The following is an 18,711-nucleotide window of genomic DNA, read 5'->3' as shown; positions in this document are numbered from 1 at the left end:
GCTGATGAAAAGTGCTATATAAGAGCTAGTTATTATTATTATTACTGAAAACTTCCTGGGCTCTAGCCTGCTGTTGATTAAGCTATGGGACTGTTTACCTGAGCACTCAAATGTTACAGTTTCACATTGGGAGAGGTGGTCTCCTAGATACTGTCACCAAAACCATTAAAAAATTAAAATTCAGCCTGCTCTTCAAGTTCAGTTATTTCATGACACTGCTGTTCTCAAAGACCCTGATGCTCCTGACTATAATTTCCCTTTTACTGTTCTGCAGTATCCTGGGCACAAGTTAGTTGCTTCCTTCTACCCCAGAAGTGGCTGCCCTTCAGAGGTGCAGTATCTACAGAACTTCTGAAGTGCTTTGGGGTGAAAAAAAACAAAAATTCTTAGAAGTTGGCTCTACTCTGAAAAGTGATTATGTAAAATTGTCAACATCTTACACAACAGACCGGCTTCTTGTGCATATTTAGACATAGATATGTTGATCAAGTGATTATGGCTTTTTACTTCTTCTTACACTGTGGTCTATTATTTCTTCTGCATCATCAAAATCCTAACATACAAAGTTCAACTTCCAGGATCAATCCAATTCATCCATGCAACTGAAGGCATAATTTGAAGACAGTGGGGTTGCACAGTTGCCACTGAGGGCAGAATATGGTCTACAGAACCTTTATTACGAGGGAAAATGCATGATATGGAAAAAAAACAAATGATTTTCAGATTCCAGGTTGAGTTTTCAGACTGGCTATTAGAAATACATAACTTTTTACTTGTAAACTGAGCACATTTATAAGGAGCCATTGAGATGCAATGGAACAAGGAACTTAACAGTGCCATTGTTAGAGTCACTTTTCAGAGCTGAACTGTATTGGCAGCAAATTCAAAATGGTTGGCTGCACTTGTCCATGCTATGATTAATCATTTTTGTATTTGGATAACAAAATAAATACAGAGACGATATATCATGCTTTAAAAAGTCAGCTCTTGTGTAAACAGAGTAAATCTTTTCAAGAAATCTATGGCTTTTTGGCAGATGAACTTTGTGCACCTGCATAACAAGTGAATGACTTGATAGCCTGTAAGAGTTTCATTTATCCTTGATCAATGAGGCATTGACATTGCAGAATTTATCAGCTTCAGGTTTTTACATAGATAAGTGAACTTAGTGTTTGTGGAAGGCATAGGACTAATAGTCCTTGACAATGAAGCTCTCTTTATATACAGAATTGGACAGAGCAACACAAGACTATAAGTTTCCCCACACTTCACTGTCAATGATCTGCTGTTCATCGGGGGCTAAATCTGAGTTAGAATGGGTAGCTCTGTCTCCATGACCCAGGCGGTCCTTGATTGCAGTCTCAGTGGAGGGACTACAAGATACTAAATGACACTATTGGCTTTTGTGACACAGATGTACTTGACACTATTGCGGCATTTATGAATCCCACCAAGCAGTTTTCACTGTGTGACCTTTGTCCTAGCTGACCGAGTCGGAGTTGAAGCAGCAATTTAGAGGAAGGGAAGGCTTTATGTTCTATTACCAATCCCCTGAGCTACCCAGTTTCATTTATTTATTTTATTTATTTTGAAAGAAAACAAATCCACCATGATAAAAGGCATGAAAATGATTCAGAGTAAAAAAAATGTTTAAGAAAAAAATGGTGACAAGAGAATGGATCTGAGAACTCCAGCTGAACCTAAGCCCTTCACCCACTCCATTGTGGCTAGCTATTACAGCAACAAAAATGAGAAGTGAAATCACCTGCTGTTTAGAGCCCCTTGCCCTATCTATGCACAGCCGGAGGGGTGTGTGTGCGAGGACACAGTCTCAGCCTTAACTGTGAATTTCCTGCCTTGGGCTGGCTTATGTCACCACCTTACCATTATTTAAAGGGTAATTTCGCTTGTCTGTGACTACAGAAACTTGAGAGTTAAACCACTTGGCATTTTATAGGGAGGAAAGCTTTGGCTTAAGTTTCCTTTTACAAGAGTAAAGATTTGACAAGCTTGGCAGCTGAGTTTGTATATTAATGTATTCCTTCAGGGAAGAAAATCTATAGAAGATATAATTTCTTTCACAGGCCACACAACTAAAAACTCTAAGGGGGCCTCTCATTAAAACATTTTTTTTGACATTCACTTCCTCACAGAATACAACCTAAGAGGATATTTTCTCATTTTGATGCACACAAATGTATGCATGTAGCTCCAGTGGCTGCACATCCATGGGAGAGAGAAGATTTCCCTCCAGACAATCACAGCTCAAAATGTTTCCTCATCTTCCTCCTCTAGCTCTCCGCCACTCCTAAATCTATCAGCACAGATCCTTTTAGATAATGCCTTATACTTCTATAGTACATCTCCTCTAGCAGGATGAGAGCCCAAGGGACTTGTAATATGGCGGCCATCATCAGAGCACCTCCTCATGGCCAAAGGTTGCTCTGCGACAACCTGCCTCTGTTTTCCACATTTTCACTGGGTACCAAAGATTCACCTCATTTTCCTCTTGTACCAGAAGCTGATTTAAGTGCCTGCATTCCCCCAGCATGTGGGACACAGCAAGGCTTCTCCCCAGCTAAACAAGCACTCATTGCCATGCCCAATCTCCTTTAAATAAGTCTATTTGTCCAAATATTATCCCATAATAGACAAAACACAGTTCCTCAGCTCACCCTTTCTCCTACGGTATCATCGCCTCTCCTCCAAGGGTCTTTGGTAATCATGCTTTTTGCAACTTCCGAGTCCCAGCAAGCTTCCCTTCTCACAGGCAGATCTCACTCAGCCAGCTCTGCTCCCAGCCAGTTCTGTTCCCTTTGGGAACACTGGCCACAGGGCTACCTCCCTGACCATCTGGCCACTTGTTCCAGGATCCACCACTGGAGTAAGCTCCCTCAGTGGTTCCTCTCCTCAGGCACAGCCAGTCCCAAACACTCCTCCTCTCTAACAGGACTTTATAGCTCCAGGTTTAGCCTGGCCCCCTTTACTTGGCTCAGTTGCGCCCACCTGCTCTGACTTGGGGGCAGTGGGCCTGGTCTACTCACAGGGACTAGCTACTCAGTGACAGTGTTTTAGACTGAATATATAACAGGGAATTGATGGAAAGCAGAGGTGTGTGGGGGACAGACATGCCTTTTCATAGAGGATTTTGAGATTTCAAAATTTGACTTCATTCCAAATCGGAGCAAAAACAGAAACCTTCAGAATTGTCCATGAAGAATTATTTTAAAAAACTGGTTATGGGTCATTTGAAACATTATCTTTTGGAAAAACTAATTTCCTTGTTAACATTTTTGCATTATAATAAATATATAATATGACAAAAAATAAAATTCAAGATGAAATGTAATTTCACAATGAGAAATGGAGACATTCCATTATGAAAATGTCAAAACAGGATGTTTGGACACCGTTGGGACCTTTTTTGCATTTTTTTTCTAAACAAAATTCTGGCAAAATTGACTCGATTTCACAATGCATTTCAATTTTGACAGAACTGCATGTTCCAGTGGAATACTGTTCCATCAAAATTTTCTCTGATCAGCTTTAAAAGAAAGCCTGATTCATGGAAAATGTATTTGATGATGTACTACACAGTATAATCCTCAGTTGGCTGAGGGTGGCCTAGCCAACCTAAACAGCATTTTCCCCATCTGTGACCCTTACAATTCTGTGTCTCACTTCAGCCATCATTGATATGCTGCATATGGGAAAAGACAAAGCAGTTATTCCTGCAACGGGAACACCACGTAAGCCTTTTGTCCTGTATGCAACTGGAACTACAGTACGAGGGAGTTTTGAGTAAAAGATAGCATAAATGCTTTAGTAGCAATTTTTTCATGACCGTAGCAACTAATGTCCAAAAAGCATGCTAGCATCTTTAACGCAGATAAGTGGCCAGAGCCTTAGTGTGATGTTTCAGCTGAAAAACAACCCCTCTATGTAGTGCAAAGTCCCTTAGACACACAGGACAACTGGAGAAACACTACCTCAGAGGCAATTTTTTCTAAATCACCACCATCAGCACTTCATGCAACTTCCCGGGTTCCCCTTGGAAGTCTCCTATCTGAGCAATGTCTAGGTTGCACCCTGTTCATGTGGGGAGACTGAAGCCCAAGATGTTAAGTTATAGAGGTTGTTCTCTTATGGGCACTAACATAAACTGACACAACCTCTCAGTTGTTCAATTGTTTCTTTAAAGCCTATTTGACTATGAGATTCTTTAGCATGAAAACATTTTGCATCTGGCTGTCTAGCAACAGATGCTCATTTTACAAATTAAAAAAGGGTGTGTGTTTTTGTGTGTGTTTGAAATGCCCCAAGGAAAATTAGTCTCTGGATAACACAAAGCAGATCAGGGGAATGCTCAAAACAGCTTTTAGAGAGAGTCCCATTACGAGAAAATAAGGAGGCCTGTTTTAGAGGAAACAATATGTCACCAATGAAACCAAATTAATTTCATGTCTGGCAAGGAGAATTATTTGTCACGTATGGCAGTTTCAATAAAGAAGCCATTAGACTTCATTAGTGTAAAATAGACAAATGTAAGGTAAATTCATCTCATCTTGCTTTAAATGCAATTCGCTCTCCACTACCTGAATCCGTCTTTATTTGCCTCAGTGAGATGGCAGGTCCCTCCATTCTGGCATGGATTCTGAATGCAGGCATTAATGGGCATATTGCAGTCTCGACCCTATTGGGAAAAAGTTCAAGAGAAATTCAGTTAGTAACACACAGAGCAGCTGGACTAATCTATCTTGTGTATTGGGCTTTGTTTTCATTTTCCCATTTGTATTGACAGAAAGAATGTAGTCTTCAGAGCAGTCACATCACCTAGCATTCTTTACTGAATGGCAGACATTGCTTAAACCAGGCTTTTGGGAAGGCAGAGCTATAATAATGGCTAGTATTGGTGAGTGTATCGGGCTACTGTTTGGGTTTGAAGTCTCTGGCTAGTTATTTTTTCACCTGTTGGTTTGGAGAAAGCTGTTGGGTTTAACTTTATAGAATATACTTTATTCTTTAATATTAATTACACATTGAAATGAGCAAATAATTCCGATGAGAGGTACACCCAGAGCAGTGCAGAGTCAGTATGCACTCAGGTTTCAGAGTAGCAGCCGTGTTAGTCTGTATCCGGAAAAAAAACAGGAGTACTTGTGGCACCTTAAAGACTAACAAATTTATTGTAGCATGAGCTTTCGTGAGCTAAAGCTCACTTCTTCGGATGCATAGAATGGAACACACAGACAGGAGATATTTATACATACAGAGAACATGAAAAGGTGGAAGTATGCATACCAACAGGCAGAGTCTAATCAATTGAGATGAGCTATCGTTAGCAGGAGGAAAAAAAACTTTTTGAAGTGATAATTAAGATGGCCCATAGAAGGTGTGAGGAGAACTTAACATAGGGAAATAGATTCAATTGGTGTAATGACCCAACCATTCCCAGTCTTTATTTAGACCACAGTTAATGGTATCTAGTTTGCATATTAATTCAAGTTCAGCAGTCTCTCTTTGGAGTCTGTTTTTGAAGTTTTTTTGTTGCAAAATTGCCACCTTCAAGTCTGTCACTGAGTGGTTAGGAAGGTTGAAGTGTTCTCCCACTGGTTTTTGAATGTTATGATTCCAGCACTTACAAGGCCTCAGTCAAGTGTTATGGCAGCACACAGAACTCAATACTAAGGATGGCGAAAACTTGAAGGTAAAAGCTTATGTTTTCTGGGAGGAGGCCCAGCTGAAATTCCTCGACAAAATACAGTGACATCTATTCAAAATAGCATCCTTACTAAGCAGCCTTGTGTTTTTAAGAGAACATCCACAAATATCTTCAAGTGCATCAGCTACTATAATTCCGTCCCATCTTTACTAGAAGACTACCTGTGTTAAGCAACTGATTTTTGTTGGTCCTTTGAGTGGCTGTTAAAGCAGGTTCACCTGGACTTGTATCCTGCTGGTTAAAGCTGAATTTGCTATGGAGCTGATATCTACATCTTAGTACTGGTCCTTTCCTTTGAGTTATTTCAGAACAGATTATAAATTTAGGAAAAGTCTCTGGTCTGCCAAAGTCTGCGCAATCACAGGAAACTGAAGGGATCTGCCCAGTGGTTTTAGGGGATGATCCCTTAGCAGTGTCTCTCTCTATTTGATTTGCATCACCAAGTAATCCATTGAGTCAATTCTGTCAATAAATAACCACATTCTAAGCTAAGAAAAATATTTCAACTTAAACTAAAAGGTTATTGAAATAACATTTTTCATTTAAAATCACGGTTCACATCCTGTGTTACTATAATAATATTTTTGTGACTAATCTGTAATAGTCTTTACAGGGGAAGCAGTCCCCTGAGTCAACAGGGGCGGAAGAAGTGGCTGCATGCAACACTGGAGAACCTAGCTTTCATTTTAAAGTGTTCAGTGGCAGGTTTGATGATTTGCCTTCGGCTGGATTCAGGTTTGGTTAACTTCTTGCAGATCTGTCTGCACTCAGAACAAGATGTATATATATGATATGCTGTCCCCAAGGCCCTCTCTTAATTGTTACATCTTGCAGTGCTCAGTCAAAATATAGGCTCCAATCCTGCAACTGGGTCCCAGACGGGTGCAAGGGTCCACATCCATTGATCCAACTGCAGGATCAGGGCTGGAAAGGAAGCTTATCAGGGTTGTTTCAATGGCAGCTGAAGTGCCTATCATGTATAAATACTATGTAAATACCAACAATCCAAAACCCCCGCAGGCTTGCTACCCTGGCATTGATGCAGTCTCATCAGTTTCAACTAGTCAGGAATTTTAGAAAACAACCAGTAGTCATGAGGAGCTATAGAGAAATTGTTGAATATGGTTGATAGCTGCTTTTCCCTCACATTGCTCATGATGTATATTCCATCTAGGTGCTTATATGCTCACCACCCCAGTTACCATAGATCTGAGTCCCGCAAATGTTAATGATCGACATAGTGTGAGGTAGGGAAATATTCCCATTTTACAGATGGGAGAAACCAAGGCAGAGAGAGACTAAGCACCTTGACAAGGTCACACAGAAGTCTGTGGCAGAAATGGGAGTTGAAACCACAGTTCCTGAGTGCAAATCCATTGGTTTAGCCACAAACACACCAACCCCAGCCATTAGGCAAAGGGGAAGGCTTGTGTTTGTTGTGCTTGTTTGTTTTCTCTCCAGGCCAAAAGAAGAAAGGGAGAACATCCATCAGGATGCTCCGATTCTGAAGGTCAGGGAAGCAGAAGACCAAGGTCCAAAAAGCAGGAGCCAGACCTGATCAAATACCAGAATGACTGGGGACTAGCAGAGCCCACTCCCCAAATTAAGAAGAATGAGTGGTCATGGTGGGGCTTTGCTCAGGAACTGGCACAGGTACCTTCTGCTTCACCGATACCCAAGCCTCTGCCAAACAGCTTGGCATTCTCCATTTGAATCATTCACTTTAACAGGTCTCGGGGAAGAGGGGAGGATGCTGAAAGCAAAGAGGAAAGCTCATGCAGCTTTTGTTTTGGCACCATGTGTTCCACAGCACTTACAGGATGCCAGCCACATCTAATACACTGCCACCTGCTGCAGTGTTGCCTCTGCTTTGTCCATCTGTATTGCAAACCCTACATGCGCAACATGTCATCCTAGTGAAGCTGGGATGATGCCATGCTTAATATTTCTCAAACGCTCAGCACAAATGCTTTTCCATATCCCTGGTAAATGGAGTATTTTGCAGATGATTCAGTACTGCAGATATCCTTTCAACTTCACACATACTCTGTGTTCTCTTGGCATCGAAGTCTGAAACCCTCTGTGAGCTAAGTATAGCAACACGCAAAACAAAAAACCCAGCATTTATTTTTCCAATAGTTCTACACACACTCTCGCAACAGCCTTTCAAACACCATGTGTGACAATATTCTTATTACCTTTCATGCAACTATGCACCTTTCCTTGGAAGTTACTGGTGACTATTACTAAAGATCTGTGTTAAAATGAAAGCACACCCTTCAAAAGCATTTTCTAACCCCTCCTATCTGCACATGAAATCCTGATGATTCAGAGCCCAGTTTTCACTTCTTCACTACATAAGCCTGTGTTATTGGGTTTTCAGGGCTTCAGTGGCCTCAGGCACCCTGGAAACTGAACAATGTTTTCTGCTGAATCAGACTTTTAATTATAACATTAATTTGCTGTGTAATACTAGGTAAAGAAGAACCTCTGCCTCAGTTTACCCATTTCTCTCTCTGATCTCCTGAGTGTCAGCTGTCTGTTCAGCACTCTGAGTTCTTTAGATAGAAGGTGCTATGCAAGTGAAATATTTTATCGTACACAAAAATGTGGAAAACAAAGAGTAAGCAGAGACTATTTAAAATATCAGTATTGAGTAAGCTACAGCCAATCAGGCCACTTCACTTCTGAATGAGAGAGACCATGCAGAAGTCTAATGTGCTTTAACTTCACAGCTTGAGTTAATGCATCTTGACTTTCCTGAGTGTTCCTATATAGACGAGCCCTAAGACATGCTGAAAACATCTTTCAAATAAAGATTGCAAGTCTCTGGTCCCACTTAACAACAATACTGGCATATTAATTTCTTTAAATGTCAAGCACCAACCCTCAACTCAGTTCATTTACTCTTGAACTGAAGACAACTATTTGACCTATATACCCTGAAAATTAATTATGCCTGTTCTCAAAAAGGGAAAACATTGAACATTTGGTCCAAGACTAAGGGTGTGTGAATTAAGCTGGAACTGGAAAAGGAGGTGCAAGCTTTGCTTCCAAAGATCTGGCCCGTAGACAAAAACAACATGATTGTCTCGGTGATTCATGTCGCTAGATTGGAGGGTCTCCTTTTGACTGTAACTGTATTTTTAGGGATTTGTAACTCTACTCTAAACATTTTGTTGTAGTCTGATGGTAAGGCAAAAGCATCAGCCTAGAGACATTTTCTGGTGAGTTTTGCAAAACAACACCTGCCCACCCCCAAAAAAATCTGCTTGGCCACTCCCATAGAAGAGGGACGGAACAACATGGATTTTGGCATAAAGTTCCTACAAATGGCAAGGCAGAGTGCATACAGGTCAGGACCACATTTGGATTTCACATGTACCCCTGTAAATCTGGAGTAAATCAACTGGCTCCAACTTTAGTAGAGTTGCTCCAAATGAACATTCCGGTGAAAAAGCAGAATCTGGCCCATAGAAAACATAAGTTCTTCTTTTAGTCCCAGCACTAATTTAAAAAAACGATACTGAACAGTGCTGTACATATAGGCTGTAGATCACAAGAATTGTATCAGATCCTGGATTCAATTACTGGCCTGTACTTATTACATTTTCCAGGATCAAATGCATCATAACAGCAAAAAGCCAAGAAGAATTGGCATAATCCAACGGAGAGCTGGGCAAATAGGGCAAAGAGAGGTTATGTGAATACATGTTTGATGAAAAAACACATTTGCTTTGATAATATTTTGACCATTTAAATTGGTTTGCTGTCATAATGTGGAAAGTGCATATTTGTTTGTGCAATGGTTTGTGACATAAAAGTTCACCAAGCCATCTGATATTTTAGGTTTTTGTCCACCTACTTCTAAAAGAGTCAGCCAGTCACAGATAATCCTATTTGTTCATCATACCCTAGAAAGAGGGCTTCATCCTGCACTACTGAAATCACTGTGTTTGACCAATAACTTCAATGGGTGCAGCACCGAGCTCATAATGAAGAGACAAAGTTAAAGCAACTATTTCATGGACAACCCCTAGGCTGAAAAATGTCTGCATTAAGTGTCTGAATAATTAGAAATAACAGACAAAACCAGTCTGCTTTTGCACATAATCCATGCACAAAAAGAAAGCCAAAATTTGTAAAATCACTGGCTGTAAATTATTTCTCCAGCTCTACCGTAAATAATACCACCAACCTAACACTTTGCATCAGTAGATGTCAAAGCACTTTACATTATCATTATCCCTATTTTACATACATCGGGAAACTAAGGCACAGAGAAGCGATGTGATTTGTCCAAGGTCACCCTGCAGGTCAATGGCAAAGCAGGGAACAGAACCCAGGACTCCACCCATTAGGCCACACTGACACTCATAACCACTAGGTAGCCATATTTTTCAGGTGAGTTAAAAATAAATTAGGCACCTGCTGATACAGAGGCTATTATTTCATAATATACCGGTAATAAATATTTAAGGAATCCATCTCATAGTACCTGTGTGTCATTAACTGGGCAAATACTGCAATAATATTTCCATCAAGATTCACTTGGTATTTTAAATTAACTTGATTTGGCTGTGCCCATAACCCCATTGAGTTAGCACTAGGCAAATTTCTCAATTAAGTTTTAATAGCACAAATATTCACGGAAAATGAATTTCAAGGTAATGTACACAGGATTTTTCAGAAATTGAATTTTGAATTTCCACCCGTATTTGCATCACATGCATCCGGCGAAGTGGGTATTCACCCACGAAAGCTCATGCTCCAAAACGTCTGTAAGTCTATAAGGTGCCACAGGACCCTTTGCTGCATTTGCATCACAAGTGCTTGAGCACTAATTTAACCTGACCAATCACTGCCAACATAAACAATTCAAATACTATTAACTGCAAAAAATCCTCATGTTTATGCCATGTAATTTTAAGAATTTACAAAAGTTTCAAGAAGTTCTGGGAAGAAAAAAAGAAAAGAGGAAACCAACCAGTTCATAGATATTCTCTGAGCAACAGACTAAATAGACTGGGTATATTATTCACTGAGAATTATTCATTTCTAAGCAGTTTCCCCTTAAAGAAAGGAACATATCTGGCTCACAGATTAAAGGCACTGGAATCATTTCCCTACTCAGCTTTTTGGAGGAGGTTTGCAAGAAGAAGAACCTTGTATCATATCCTAAAAGCAGCAAAATTTAGGTATGGAGTTTTGATAGATCAACAGACAAACCACGAAATATTATAATTCTCTTATTTACCTCTCATAAGGCAACTCTTATTGCTGCAAAGGACCTAATTCTGTTCAGTTAAACTAGAGTAAGAATGGAACAATTGCATCAACCTCATTGGAATGATTCTGTATTTATACCCCTGTAGCAGAAATCAAAATCTGACAGACTAAAGACTGTTACCCACTGAAAATATGGGAAAACCAAAAGTTTTCATTGCAGGAGACTTGACATACCACTTATACGTGACTCCAGAAAAACTCAAAGATACGCTAGCTAGCCACTGTCTACCAAAAATGAAGTTACAAAACCTGCTGCTGACTTCTTATGTTATTCTAGAATGATATATTATAATTATCCTTATAAAAGGATGAAAAACCCCTCCACCTCTCCATCAGTCTGTGCTGTGTAACATTAATCACTGCTGACTCATGCTGAGTTTAAAGGTTATTGAAATGTTACGAGATACAATATTTTTCAGGGTACAGAAAGTGATAAGACAGAAGGCATAAAATGATTATTCTGTGTAACTAGGAGAACCACTTTGTAATTAAGAGACATTTCCTGTAGCTGTAACATATGGTGACTCAATTCAATAAATGATCATTTTGTAAAAAAACAACGGCAGACCTCAGACAACAGCAGTGACAGGGAGCCAGTAAGATTCTTATGCCCCCATGGAAAGAGACTAAAGAAACTCTGAGCATCTGGGTAGGCAGAAATCGGAACCACAAGGGGATGAGCAGCAGATTAAGCTGCTTTTCAGTAGCCGCTGTCCTTTTTGGCCTCTGAACTGGAAGTGCAGTAGGCTACACACCGGTAGAGACACAGAGGCCCACAGGGCAGCCACTGAGCTTTTTTTTTTCCTGGCTGATGGGAACCTTGTTCAATGACTAACATGTCTTTGTATTGGCAGCTGATAAAAAAGTACTCTGGGAAAATGACTGCAGGAGAAAGAAAAAGAGTTTCCAAGCAAATACACAGAAACTGTTAACTCTTCACCTTATGTTATTCCTATTACTAGATTTTGTTGAGGCAGTGCATGGGCAGAACATATGTCACAGTTTTCATATATTTAGTGCAGACTCTACGCCAAACCAAATTCAGTGAGAGAATTTTGAAGTAAGACCTAGCCATGTTCCTTGATTGTTTTAAGTATCTTAACTCCTTAAATATAGCTAGATCTTCCCGAGAGGTCAATCACTCAATTGCAAAAACATCTTGAAAACATACTCCACTGATACTCCAAAATATCAGTGTAACATCCCACCACCATCACCACCACAAACAACCTCACAAATGCCAGTGCACTCAACTTACTGGTGTTCTGAATAAAACCCAATAAACCCGCTTTACTGAACAAGAAAAGCCTAAATAAGTTCTTTACTACACAAGAAACGTAAAGGGCCACTTTCCAGCAGCTAAACCAAAATGTAAACTACCTTTAAGCATTTATCTGTCCTGGGATGCCCTCCTAAGATGAAATATCTACTGGATTTAATAGTTTAGTTGTCCTGCTGCTGTGAAATTAAGAAAAGATGAAATGTTTCCCCCTTCCAAAATGTATTAGTGCATGACTCCATTCTTTAGCCATATCTAACTAATAGGGGGATCCCAAGTTTCTTAAGTATTCAGAACTATACTGCTACCTGTGACATTACTGATGATTGTCCCAGTTTTGCAATCATTAATGGCACTCTGCAAAGGCATAGCAACCTGCCCACTTAGATCAGATTTCAGGGTCAGGATGTAAGTTGGTGAACATACAAGGAGGTAACTAGAACAAGGCAAAGCGATGTTTGTTTTTGCTTTATAAGAACCATCTCTGGTTTGATGCGGGAGAGCGGAGAGGAAATAATCAATGCACCAATGAGTGGAAAAGACACAAAAACCCTTTAGAGAAAGGCAGGTTAATTTCAAACTTCTATAAAGGATATTCAAAAAGAAAACATACACAGATTAAGGAAGTATACAACAGCTTCCCTTTAATAACTACATGAGATAAACACAAGCTGTAAATACAAATTAAAAGAAGCAGGAAGAATTTTACACAGATGTCTAAGAAAACATGAAGGGATGAAGTCAGCTATCCAATCAATGCACTTAATTATAAGTTTGGTAGAAAAAGACTATCATGAAGTTCTGTTTACAACTATAACAACATTTCAAAGCCCTTCATTATAAAGGAAACCAACATTTATATGTTGAGAATGTTAAGAAAAACCAAACCTTAATGAAGTGTGCTGTAAAACTAAAAGCAAACCATTACAAAAACCTTATTATGCAAACTGTTACACAAATGAAATTGGGGGACAGCTACACAAAGGGAAATATGTGGATTGCTACATCCATATCTGGTGTAATGAACCTAAACCAGCTGCACATCTATGTGAAGGATCTGGATCTCAACAGAATGATTACTGATGTTGCAGAAGTGGAGAATGAAACTAGCTTTGAAATATCTGATTCCTTTGATGGGATAGATATGAAAAAGAACACCCAAAACCACAGCCTATTTACTGTACCATTCTCTCCCACTCACTTTTTACCACAGAAACCTCTTAAGACAAAGGATTCCATATCAAATCGCATTGCCTTGGGAGGCAATATACACAGATCGCTGCACGAAGTTGAGGTCACTCAGATCTGTCTCCTTTTTGGCAGATGATGCAGTTTCCTCGTTTATCCTGTACCTGGCCAACATAAGATGGCTAAGGCTCAACCGGGATAAAATGCAGATGATGCTAGCTGGCAGGGTTAGGTAATTAGAAGAATTGTCAGGGTGCATGTCTGATCCATCTGTTGGTTGCAGATATACAAATTATTTGACAAAGCAGGTATTTTGGACAATATTAAGGTACTTTTGAATCTGACTGCTCTTAGATAGCAAGCTAGAAGCAGAGACTCAGACAGATTTTGTTAATTTGTGTTTTGCAAATGGGCTGTGCCTATTCTTAGCCGATGCACACCTTGCACAGTCATTCATGCCTTTGCCACTGTGACACTGGCAGACCAGGTACTAGCTCATGCCAAGGCCCATAGGCCTCGCTGAACACTGACAAATGCATAGCTGGAAACCAGCCTGGCTCACCTGTGTGTTAGCCTTGTTAAAATAGATGTTAAGTTGATAAGAATGTGTTTAGACTTGATGAAATGCTTGCAGGATGCGGCATGTATTGCTCTCACTTATAACCTCTGCAGTCCATGGCGTAAACTTATATTGAGTGTTCGCATTGTAAATCTCTGTAACTGTGGAACACCAAACAGGAAAGAAGCATCAATTAGTGTAAAAGACGGTTGCTCACCGTAGTAACTGTTGTTCTTCGAGATGTGTTGCTCCTATCCATTCCAGTCAGGTGTGCGCGCCGTGCGTGCACGGCTCTTCGGAACATTTTTACCCTAGCAACTCCGGCGGGCCGGCTGGGCGCCCCCTGGAGTGGCGCCGCTATGGTGCTGGATATATACCCCAGCCAGCCCGTCCACTCCTCAGTTCCTTCTTGCCGGCTACTCTGACAGTGGGGAAGGAGGGCGGGTCTGGAATGGATAGGAGCAACACATCTCGAAGAACAACAGTTACTACGGTGAGCAACCGTCTTTTCGTCGAGTGATTGCTCCTATGCATTCCAGTCAGGTGATTCCCAAGCCTTACCTAGGCGGTGGGGTCAGAGTGAGACGTGGCAGAATGTTAGACTGCGGAGCCGAAGGCTGCATCGTCTCTGGATTGCTGCACCAACGCGTAGTGGGAAGCGAAGGTGTGGACAGAAGACCAGGTGGCCGCTCTACAAATGTCCTGGATGGGGACATGGGCTAGGAAGGCGGCCGACGAGGCATGCGCTCTCGTCGAGTGAGCGGTCAGGCGACATGATGGCACGCGAGCAAGCTCGTAGCATGTCTGGATGCATGCCGTCACCCAGGAGGAAATCCGCTGCGAGGAGACTGGCTCGCCTTTCATGTGATCGGCAACCGCTACAAACAGCTGGGTCGAACGCCGGAAGGGCTTCGTCCGCTCGATATAAAAAGTGAGGGCCCTGCGGACGTCCAGGGTGTGAAGCTGGTGCTCACGAGGTGAGGCGTGCGGCTTCGGGAAGAAGACCGGAAGGAAGATCTCCTGATTAAGGGTGAAAGGCCGACACCACCTTAGGGAGGAAGGCCGGGTGTGGTCAAAGCTGCACCTTGTCTCCGTGGAAGACGGTGTATGGTGGACTAACCGTTAGGGCACGGAGCTCAGAGACTCGCCTTGCCGATGTAATTGCGATGAGGAAGGCTGTCTTCCAGGAGAGATAGAGTAGAGAGCACATGGCCAGGGGCTCAAAGGGCGGTCCCATCAGCTTGGCCAGAACGAGGTTTAAATCCCAGGTCGGAGTAGGACGCCGCACCGGAGGGTACAAGCGGTCCAGGCCTTTAAGGAAGCGGGAAACCATCTGGTTAGCGAAGATGGAACGATCTTCTATGGATGGCCGAAAGGCGGACGCGGCTGCCAGGTGCACCTTCAAGAAGGAGACCACAAGACCTTGCTCCTTAAGGTACCAGAGGTAGTCCAGGATGGTAGGGATAGGGACTACGAAGGGATTGAGGCCTCGTTGATCACACCAGAGCGCGAAACGCTTCCATTTCGCAAGGTAGGTGGAGCGAGTGGAAGGCTTTCTGCTCTCTAGCAGGACTTGCTGCACTGCCGCCGAACAGTCCCTCTCTGCGTGGGTCAGCCACGCAGGTACCAAGCTGTAAGATGGAGGGACTGTAGGTTCAGGTGACAGAGCCTGCCGAAGTCCTGCGTGATGAGGTCCGGCCATAACGGGAGGGGCATGGGATCCCGAACGGAGAGCTCGAGCAGCAGGGTGTACGAGTGCTGCCTCGGCCAGGCCGGAGCGACGAGTATGACGTGGGCCCTGTCCCTCCGAAGCTTCAGTAGCACTCGGTGTACGAGCGGGAACGGAGGGAAGGCGTAGAGGAGGTGATCCGTCCAGGAGCAGAGGAATGCGTCCGACAGGGAGCCTGGGGAGCGACCCTGGTATGAGCAAAACAGATGGCACTTCCTGTTCTCCTTGGAGGCAAACAGGTCTATCTGGGGAAACCCCCACCTCCGGAAAATTGTGTGCACCACATCCGGACGAAGAGACCACTCGTGTGAGAGGAACGACCTGCTGAGATGGTCGGCCAGCGTGTTCTGCACTCCTGGAAGAAATGAAGCTTCCAGGTGAATGGAGTGGGTCACGCAGAAGTCCCACAGGAGCATCGCTTCCGTGCAGAGGAGGGAGGAGCGGGCTCCGCCCTGCTTGTTCACGTAGAACATTGCCGTCGTGTTGTCCGTGAAGACTGCCACGCAGCGGCCTTGCAGACGGGCGTGGAAGGTGTGACACGCTAGGCGGATCGCTCGCAGCTCCTGGACATTAATGTGGAGAGCGAGCTCTTGGGGGGACCAGAGACCCTGGGTGTGAAGGTTGCTCAGGTGAGCCCCCCATCCCAACGCCGAGGCATCCGTGGTCAAGGTGACGGATGGGCGAGGAGGACGGAACGGGACTCCTGCACACACGACCTCTGGGTTCAGCCACCAGCTGAGCGAAGCGAGTGTCGGCTTTGTGACGGTGACTACCATGTCTATTGAGTCGCGGTGCGGGCGGTATACCGACGCCAGCCAAGATTGAAAGGGGCGAAGGCGGAGCCTCGCGTACGCCGTGACGAACATACAGGACGCCATGTGGCCCAGGAGGCGCAGGCAGGACCGAACCGTTGTCGTGGGAAAGGTGAGAAGGTCCTGGATGATGGATACCATCGTCTGGTGCCGAGAGCGTGGGAGGCAGGCCCTGGCCAAAGTGGAGTCGAGGACCGCGCCGATGAACTCCTCCCTTTGTGATGGAGCTAGAGTGGACTTCTCGGCATTGATGAGAAGGCCGAGGGACCAAAACAGGGATAGTATCTCTGACATCTGGTCCTTTACCAGCTGTCGGGATGTCCCGCAAACCAGCCAGTCGTCGAGATATGGGTATACATGAATGCGACGACGGCGGAGGGCTGCAGCAACTACTGCCATGCATTTGGTGAAGACCCTCGGTGCGGTGGACAGGCCGAAGGGTAGCATCGCAAACTGGTAGTGCGCACCGTTGACCACAAAACGCAGGTAGCGTCGATGGGGAGGGTAAATCGTGATGTGGAAGTACGCGTCCTTCATATCGAGGGCGGCAAACCAGTCTCCCGGATCCAGGGAGGGAATGATGGTCCCCAGGGTGACCATGCGAAACTTGAGCTTGAGCACATACGCGTTGAGCTCCCGGAGGTCCAATATGGGTCGAAGACCTCCTTTCGCCTTGGGGATGAGAAAATATCGGGAATAGAATCCCCTGCCCCGCATGTCGTGAGGCACCTCCTCTATGGCACCCAAGCTCAACAGAGTCTCGACCTCTTGTAGGAGGAATTGCTCGTGAGAGGGGTCCCTGAAGAGGGACAGGGAAGGCGGGTGGGAAGGAGGGGGCGAAACAAATTGAAGGCGGTAACCAGACTGGATTGTACGAAGCACCCAGCTGTCCGATGTTATTTGGGACCACGCCGGAAGAAAGTGGGAAAGGCGGTTGCAAAATAAACGGGAAGGATCCGGTACAGAGACTGATGGGCCATCCTCGGGCGTCCCATCAAAAGGCCTGTTTGGGCCCTTGAGGGGCCTTGGAAGGCACCTGGCTCTGGTTGCGCCTGTTGCCCGACGGTCTACGGCGACTCAGGCCGGGACGCCTGTTATTGTAGGGTCGCGACCTAGGCTGGTTAAATAGCCGGTAGGGTTGCTGCCGAAAGGACCTTCGCTGGGTAGCCGGTGTGTGCATACCCAGAGTGCGAATGGCTATGTGACCGTCCTTCAGGGTCTGAATTCTGGAATCCGTCTTTTCAGAAAACAGACCCTGAGTGTCGAAGGGTAGGTCCTGCAAGGTGTACTGCACCTCTGGTGGCAATGTGGAGGACTGCAACCAGGAGATGCGCCTCATGGTTACTCCTGAGGCCAGGGTTCTAGCACCTGAGTCTGCGGAGTCCAGAGCGGCCTGGATGCAGGACCTGGAGGACTTCTTGCCCTCTTCCAGGAGGGCCGTGAACTCTTGGCGCGAGGCTGTTGGGATCAGCTCTGCGAATTTCGCCAGGGACACCAAGATGTCAAAGTTGTATCTGGCGAGGAGGGCCATTTGGTTGGTGATTCGGAGCTGGAGACCCCCTGCCAAATAGACCTTTCGGCCCAACAGATCCATGCGCCTCGCTTCCCTGGACTTCGGCGCTGGAGCTGGCTGACCATGCCTCTCCCTGTCGTTGACCGACTGGACCACGAGCGAGTCTGGTGCAGGATGGGTGTATAAGTACTCGTACCCCGTGGGGGGGACGGAGTACTTCCTTTCGACATCGCGGGCGGTGGGAGGGACGGATGCCGGTGACTGCCAGATGGTAGTGGCGTTCTTCTGAATAGTGCGGATGAATGGCAAGGCCACCCGCACTGGAGCCTCAGCTCCGATTACATTTGTCACCGGGTCCTCGTCCTCAGTGACCTCCGCTACCGGGAGGTCGATAGCCTTCGCCACCCTGAAAAGACGGTCCTGGTGGGCCCGCAAGTCAATAGGTGGAGGGTCTGCCGTAGAAGCCCCCGCCACCGCCTCGTCTGGTGAAGATGACGAGGACAAACCTTGGACCACCGCCTCCGCAAGTGGGTCCTCTATGGGGTGGGCAGCTGACTCAGACCGTGGATGCTCCGCGGGATCAGGCGGTAACTGGGCCTCACCCGGTGATGGGGGCGGCC

The 18,711-nt window shown here is 44.5% G+C and overlaps 1 protein-coding gene across 3 annotated transcripts in view; it reads right to left on the bottom strand.

Moving 5' to 3' along the window:
• The window catches only part of SLIT3 (slit guidance ligand 3), a 768,837-nt gene that overhangs the window by 80,420 nt on the left and 669,706 nt on the right, over window positions 1-18,711 (bottom strand). For all 3 annotated transcript variants that reach the window (XM_045026794.1, XM_045026795.1, XM_045026796.1), the window contains one exon: window positions 4,596-4,693. In XM_045026794.1, coding sequence (XP_044882729.1) covers window positions 4,596-4,693 — 98 coding nt within the window. The remainder of the gene's footprint in view (window positions 1-4,595; window positions 4,694-18,711) is intronic.

This window comes from Mauremys mutica, chromosome 8 (assembly GCF_020497125.1).
Source record: "Mauremys mutica isolate MM-2020 ecotype Southern chromosome 8, ASM2049712v1, whole genome shotgun sequence".
Lineage (NCBI taxonomy): Eukaryota > Metazoa > Chordata > Testudines > Geoemydidae > Mauremys > Mauremys mutica.
Note: the sequence above shows the minus strand (reverse complement) of the source record. Positions and strands in the feature narration are given on the sequence as shown.